Source organism: Adiantum capillus-veneris, chromosome 29 (genome assembly GCF_014529385.1).
Source record: "Adiantum capillus-veneris isolate H3 chromosome 29, ASM1452938v2, whole genome shotgun sequence".
In the NCBI taxonomy this organism is placed as follows: Eukaryota; Viridiplantae; Streptophyta; class Polypodiopsida; order Polypodiales; family Pteridaceae; genus Adiantum; species Adiantum capillus-veneris.
This window is the reverse complement of record NC_140959.1, coordinates 51,836,242-51,843,922: the sequence shown is the minus strand read 5'-3', so window position 1 is coordinate 51,843,922 and position 7,681 is coordinate 51,836,242. Positions and strand designations below refer to the sequence as shown.

The 7,681-nt window shown below is 45.4% G+C and overlaps 1 protein-coding gene across 1 annotated transcript; it reads left to right on the top strand.

Moving 5' to 3' along the window:
* The first annotated feature begins 3,562 nt into the window (after nucleotides 1-3,562).
* LOC147419187 (uncharacterized) lies at nucleotides 3,563-5,953 on the top strand. Its single transcript, XM_086506149.1, has 2 exons — nucleotides 3,563-4,482; nucleotides 4,648-5,953. Exons 1-2 carry the CDS (start codon nucleotides 3,714-3,716, stop codon nucleotides 5,049-5,051), a joined length of 1,173 nt encoding a protein of 390 aa, XP_086362275.1. The 5' UTR covers nucleotides 3,563-3,713; the 3' UTR covers nucleotides 5,052-5,953.
* Nucleotides 5,954-7,681: the final 1,728 nt, after the last annotated feature.

Sequence of the window (7,681 nt, the reverse complement as noted above, 5' to 3'; positions counted from 1 at the left end):
AACAAAAGAAACAGGTGATGAGTACATGGAGCTTGAGGACGGTGAAGACTCAAGGACTGCAAACAGAGACAATGTGCAACAACGTCAACCAAATGAGGAGCCTCAACCTATTTCCCGAAGATCTACAAGAGCAAGTAGACCTCCATAAAGGTTTGTTCCTTCCTTCAACCATCTCTTGATCTCAGATTCTGGAGAGCCGGAATCATACGAAGAAGCTATGCAACATGAATCCAAAGAAGAATGGACGAAGAGCATGCAAGTGGAGATGGACTCACTACATCGCAACCAAACATGGGAATTGGTTGAGTTGCCTAAAGGTAAGCGGGCACTTCAAAACAAATGGGTGTACAAAGTGAAGAAAGAAGAAGGTGGGAAGAAAAGATACAAGTTTAGGCTTGTGGTAAAAGGTTTTTCTCAAAAGAAAGGTATTGACTTCAATGAAATATTTTCTCCTGTTGTAAAAATGAACTCAATTAGGCTTGTCTTAAGCCTTGTGGCTGCTCATGATCTAAATCTCGAGCAAATGGATGTAAATACGGCATTCCCTTTTCACAAACATACAAAAATCCCTCCAAGACAAATCAAAATCGAAAATTTTACAATACTAGCCAATACAATACTGTGGCCATGGCTCGATTGGAGCATGGTGCTGTTGTAGGGTTGTTTTTCTTGATTTAATTCTCTCATAGCATATAATGTGAGATTTGCCACAAAAAAAAAAGATCACACTTGTAACTTCGTGTTAAATTTTGAAGCATTTGCTTGTATTTACACTAAAATTTGTAAGGTTTAATTGATTTCCTTCAAAGAAAGCTCCAAATCTAATAGGGATTTTGCAATTTTAGCAAGTTAAAAATACTCTAACTACGCCTTTTTTGTGACCACCCCCCCCAAAAAAAAAAAAAAAAACCACACACACGCACATACACACATGCAGCACAGGCTTTAGATATTGGCTTCCTATTGTGTGTAGATATGGGAAAGTACACGTAAGTTGTAAGAGGGCTCCCCCATAGGCAAGGCCCTCTTGCAACGAAGCTCTAGCCCCGTACGTTGTTAAGAGCTGGGTCGTGCCTAGGGTTAGTAGATCCAAATTGTCATAGAATCTCTCAAAAATAGCCGTCTTCTTGCCTTTTCGTAGCCCTCTAAGCGCTCCACTATCCCCTTGGTTTTTATGAGGATTAAGCTATTTTTCAATCGATCAACGATCCAGTTGAAATCATGGAGCTGATCATCAATCACTTTTGAACCTTTTGAGCGGCCATCTCATGACCCTAGCTTTTCTCCCACGGAGTGCGACCACCACCTTCTCTTTTCCCACTGCACCCTGACGCAACTCAGCCCTAACATTTTGGAGGTGCTCTCGCAAATTTTTTGAAACGCCCTTAAATACTTTTTTGGTGGTGGTCACGTGAGGCTCAATTATCAGTAACAAGGATAACTAACCCCGCAATGTGGTCACACGCATCCTACTGAGCCACCAACTCAGTTCTACCGAGCAAAGCCTTTTGTAACTATGCCAAAATATAGATTAAGGGTTCATTTTCTGTTTACACGAAAGTAACCGGTACGCTCCCCACTACCATGTGGAGGTTTCAAGGCGTCGACCACCGGTTCACTTCTAAATTGTGGGCACGGCACCATTGATGAGTCTGTTGCAAAGTCTTTTGCATAGTTACAAAAACCTTCTCAGAGAGCTATTAATACAAAGCTGCAAACCTGCATGTGCCTTGGACGCAGCTCGTTTTGACCGCATTGCGGGTGTTGCAGACGACGTCATGCAAGGCTTTGCAACATACTCTTCAGCGGTGCCGTGCCCACAATTCAAAAGTGAACCGGTGGTCGACGCCTTGAAACCTCCACATGGCATTGGGGAGCGTACTGGTTACTTTTGTTTGACCAGAAAATGACCCATAATCGACATTTCATTAAAAAAAAAGGCTTGGTAGGTATAATTATCTATTACAGATAAATACGCCTCGTGTGACCACCACCTTTTTCGATGGGGATGCTTCAAGATCAAAGTATTGTTGGAAGCAGGTTTGCAAAGGCAAAGGTCACCAGAATTGGGCAGAGTTACGAGCTATTGCAGGTTTTTTTCTTGTTGATGTTGGTGTATGGGCTTGCACTTCATAACTTGAGGGCCCTCCACCTGTTGACGGGCCATCCAATCTAGAGGGACTATGGGGGTGCCTCTCAGACTTGGGATGGGCCCAAGGCCAAGTCGTCACAGAATCTGCCAAAAGTAACCATCTTTCTGCCTTCTTGTGGCCCTCTAATCGATCCATTATCTCCTTCGTTTTTCGAAGGACTGCGCTATTTTTTAGTTGAGAACCGATGCATTTGAATCTTGGAGCTAAGCGCCAATCACTTTCGAGGCTAGCAACGTCATGCCAAGGAGTGTGAGTAGCACCTTCTCTCTCCCCACACTTCTCGGTTCTAGCACATCAATGTATGAGAGAATTCACGAGAGAAGACAAGGTTATTGACCTAGTCAAGGGGAATTGGCCTGCTGGTAAAGGCGAGGGAATAAGAGCACTCCCCCCATAGATCCTCCACTTTAAAGGGCCCTTTTCCAAGAGGAGGGAGCTTCTCTACGTAATGGATGCACCCCATAGCTCTGCCAGCAGGTTACAACACGAAACTCATGTGCTGACAACATTTTCAACCCTCACGGACCGACAATAGCCAATATAAAGGCGTTTCTCTACTCTAGGGGGTGGTAGAAGCACCCCTCGGCAAAGATGCAGGGGAGGGGCGTAATGAAAATATGAGAAAATGGTGAAGCTGTAGGTAAGCTCATAGAGCGATGCTCAGTATGTTCAATGGCCCTACATATGTGCCTCTAGCGGACCTATGGGGGAGCCTTCTAAGCGCACCCACTATGGGTTAAGCCACTATGAGACATGTGGCTGTGGGTGAGTGGGCGGCGGGTGCAATGCCGTAAAACTAGTCGAAACCGTAAAACTAGTCGGAACGAAGCTCTGAATGGCTTCAAAAAAAAAAACAGAAGACAAGGTCATTGAGTCAAAATATGATAACGGAGGGGTCAGGACTCAGGACTACGACTCCAGGACGCAATTTGCCGAATGTGACAAGGCCAATTTAATGCTATAATAGGCTCCTCAATACGCTTTTGCAGCAAGTGCGGCGGGGCGCCGCATCGTGCATGGCATTGGTGCTTAATGCTTAATGCAGACAAAATTCATTTTGAGAAAAGGAATATAAAATTGGATCTGACCAATCGCTGTACCATTTTAAGTTGTTTTTTGACAATTTTGCCAGAAGCTCGGGTAAAAAAGCTGAACCGTCCTTTATTACGGCAGAATTAGACGGTCAGGATTGCGCAATAATTCAAGCAAAGAGATGCAGTAAAATAGGCACATTTCAAGATAAACTATCCCTGTAGGAACGGAGCCCACCTCTTGCCTTTAGGGGGGGCCGATGATTTTGACAACGTGGCAGATTGTGATTCGTACACGTAAGTAGCGGTGCCAAAAAGATTCAATATTCTGCTTTGGCCGAAAAAAGATTCAATATTCGCTAAATATAAAATCTCCCTCCTTCCCAAGAGAGACGCTGTTCACTCGCTTGCCATCTCTTCATCTTTCTTCTTCTTCTGCTGTCTGCTGCGGCGGGCGCCCCCTTCCCGGGCCTGTTCTCCCCTGCTACCAGCTCTCGAAACTCGGGAGAGACGCTGGCAACAGAGCACCATGCCTGGCCCTTATAATTACCCCTCCAAACCGCCCTCTAGCCGAAACCCGCCCTCCTCCCTCAAACCCTGCAAGAAGCCCAAAACCCCCTCGGGCGCCCCTACCGCAGCAGCAGCAGAAGACCAAGAGCCTGACAAAAAGCAGCAGCTTGAACCCCAATTCATGAAAAATGTCAGGGTTAGAGTCATCTGCACCGACCCCGATGCCACAGACTCCTCCAGCGACGATGAAGCAGAGAGACCCCCGTCACGAGCTCGCTCCCTCAAGAAAAGAGTGGTCAGAGAGATGCTTCTTCCGGCCAGGCTTCCCTTGCCGTCTCTGCCTAGCAGTTATGCGGAGAAAAATGGTGACATGAAACTGCCTTCACCAAAGAAGAAGAGAAGCAATGCAGGTAAGTCTTCTTCTAGCTCTTCTGCCAGCAGGTGGGGCGGATACATGGGGGTCAGACGGAGGCGGTGCGGCAAATGGGCTGCTGAGATAAGGGACACCGCTTGCGGTGTGCGGCTCTGGCTAGGCACATTTGGCTCAGCTGAGGCAGCTGCAAAAGCATATGATGATGCAGCCTTGAAGATAAGGGGTCCACAAGCGGAGACCAATTTCATTTTCCATTCTGGGTCAAGTAATGAGCCATGCATTACTATTGAAGAGAATGAATGTGCAAGAGTTATATCCGAGCCTTCAAGTTTCCTCGAGGCTAGACAGAGCACTTCAACTTGTGTGCCGGAGAATGCCGATTCTTCTGGCAGTTGCTTATTGGTCAGCTCCCCATGTAAGTGTATGGCTCATGCTTTGCTTGTACATGTGTCTCTTAGCATATGTTGGGTTATGCTAAAATTGCAGACATATTTCTTTCGTGGTTTCTATGTGAAGTGACGTAATAATGTTACAAATAAGTTCAAGGCATGGCTTCTTATCTCTTTCTTTTTTCTTGCAGCTGACGGTGGCTTGTCAGACATTTTCAGTGATGAGTGGAGTGACGATTCAGTATCTGACATGGCAGAAAATGATGTTCAGAGCAAGAGCAGGGATTCGGTTTCCTTTACAAGTGAACCCGCACAGCCAGCAGTAGCTTCTCTGAAGCCAGAGGGCACACAAGTGACCGCACCACTTGAGCTGTGCATGGACTCCAGCGGCATGCCACCATTTTCTTTCATGGAGGGTTTCTCGAGTTTTGATGAACTTGGCAAGATATTGGAGAATGATTCTGGCTCTGTGGATGTGCCGAATTTGGCATTCGATTTTGATAGTAGTTTAGTTGACACAGACATAGATTTTGAGCTTGATTCAGAGGCATTAGGTTGGATTGATGTCCCGGATACATGGCAATGTGTTGTGTGAGATTGCATTAAGGTTGCATATTATACCTCAGGGAGTAAGATGGGTAGGATGAAGATTTGCATCCAAAAACCTTGTCGAGCCTCTCTTGGGGTCCTATATATGTGTGTATATAAGAGTGCGGAGGACTCTGGCTATAGGGGACCTCTTCCAATTTTCCATGGCTTGGAGACCTTTATAACCAGGTTTCTTCAACCAGGGTGAGTGTAACACATATGAGCTAGAGCTATAGCATTTTTGAATAGGTAGCCCAAGTGTAACACATGAGATATAGCTATAGCATTTTTTAATAGGTAGCCCAAGTCTCGGCATTAGTATCATGTCTATTGAGATTGAGTGTTAGGGGTGCTATTTATCAAGTACTATTGGGCATCCTGTGCTTGGGTTTTCCATGGCTTCCAAGTCACAGATTACGTACATGCCACATGAATCTTATCCACACTTTCAGAGTATAATTTGCGGACCGGAGGAAGATGGCTTGCAGGCAGGGAGAACCAAGTACAGTTGCCAGCGCCTTCTTTATGTTTCAATCATTGTTCGATGGTTGAAAGGGTGTTGCAGGCAGTGAATCACGAATATCGAAGAAGTCTCTGAGCTTTTTGGTTCTGAATGCAGTGGGTGTCGCAGACCAGCAAAGGGCAGTGAATTTTAATAACTACTGCAGAGGAGTATATATGCATAGTGGACCGTATTTTGATTATTCCATGCATCATCTATGATTCTTAACTGAGTCTTGGAATCTGGGTTTCCCTATATTGTTAGCTCTGGTGGCATTGAGCTTACATCAATCCTGTAAGCTGTGCTTTGTTTCTTTGGTGCCTCAGTCATGGAAGGGGGGCCTATAATAGTATGTGTTGAAAGCTCCGAATTGTCGATTCAAAAATATTGAGTATCGTTTTCCTTTGGATTGTGATTCTTGATATTGTGAAGGTACTTGTGAACCCTGAAAAATGAGATTTTGGATTCTACTTGCATTTTAAAATAGGTCTTCCAATTTTAAAACATTGTTCTTGATACAGTCTATGGCGGGCCTGGAGGTCTTCTATAGGAGGACTATTCTGTTACATTTTTCTTGTAAAATCAAGATGGAGGAGATTATTTTGGGACTTTGCATGCATATATATACACAGGCTTGTGTAAAGATAAATTGTTTGAATTGGTAAGACTTTTTAAACTGACAGTGCTTCTTTGCTCAAATAGCATGTTGCAATGTAGATGCACATTTGCATATCGATGGTAGCTCCTATCACAAGCCTGTGGTTGAGCCTGAACAGAGAGCTTCTGGCATTGATGGCTTGGCGCGCAACCTCAAATGGTTAGCCCGCATAAGACAGCAGGAGAGTTCATGAGTGTTTCCTGCTAGAGAAGAGAGTTTCTTGCACGTAAGTTAGTCTACTCTTGGTAAATTTTAGCATGTAAATATGCACATTGTGATATATGAGAGAGAGAGGGGGAGAGGGGGAGGAGGGAGTATAAAATCTACCGTCAGGAGGTATCATGTGAGCTGCAAGATACTTTATTCGGTTTCAGAATCCCTGCAGATTTGATCTATATTGTTACATACCATGCATATGAAAAAATCATGTGGGCACTGGGTGAGCCGAACTCATAAAGGAGCCATCATTGTCGCAGAAGTGGTGTGATGTGGGTGGACGAGAGAGGAGGGCAAGGCGTCCTTGTTGGGGACTCTGGTCCCTTCAAAGTTCGCTCTCTGATCTCTCTCTCTCTCTCTCTCTCTCTCTCTGCCCATGGGTGACAGACGTGCAATTGGTCTGATGTACCCGCGACGTTGCTTTTCCAACTTCCTCAAACCCGTTTTCTACCGTCGGTAAACTACTACCCACTCCAACCACCCTGGCACCCACGAGCTACACCCAGTCTACCAGTTGGAAATTGTGCATAGTACTGCTTGCAGCCCCCACTTTTAAAGCCCCCTTCCGACGCCTGAGTCTTCACGGGATGAACCCCTCACAGCTTTATTTGCCAGCCAGCGCGTCATGTGCATGGGGTCTTATCTCAAGAATTAATCTTAAGATACCGATTTTAGCATTTTTGGGTCTTACTAAGCCTCTGCAGAACATGCGAGCCACTACGCTCGCTCACGCTCTCACGCGAGGCTTGTCTACGGGCAAGGGTAGCTCTACCTCAAGCTTGCAGCCGGTGATTGGGAAAGAAATGGGTCCCATTGAGTACACACTGGCGCTACGGCTCGTGAAAGAAGCCTGAAACGTGACTGGAGTTAGCAGCAAAAGTAACGTTTTAGGATTAAAAAGCTGACAGAAGCTTCGCTCATACACTGCGCGCCTGCTTTGCATAGTTGCACAACTATGCCATAATCGGCATAGTTACAAATCGCAGTGCATAGTCTTGGATCTACAATAGCCTTGGAACTATGTATCGTGTGATCGTGATTGAGGCATAGTTATAACTATGCCTTGCGTGACAGGTGATGTCATCCTTGACTTGGTGTAAAGTAGGCTCCCGAGTCCCTGCAGAGCTGAAAAATGGTAAGGCATTCCGCTTCAATGTGGACGTTGTGATTGCACCCCAACATGAGGATTGGTTGATCCACGACAATTTCAAGACAATCTAATATTGTATACCCCCCCTCCAAACGAGAGTAGGCCTCCAAA

What these genes read in the sequence shown, in the direction of transcription:
- LOC147419187 (XM_086506149.1), top strand. Translation starts at nt 3,714, where the DNA reads ATGCCTGGCCCTTATAATTACCCCTCCAAACCGCCCTCTAGCCGAAAC. An exon ending in CTTATTGGTCAGCTCCCCAT is followed by an intron (nt 4,483 to 4,647) that starts GTAAGTGTATGG and finishes TTTTTCTTGCAG; the next exon opens with CTGACGGTGGCTTGTCAGAC.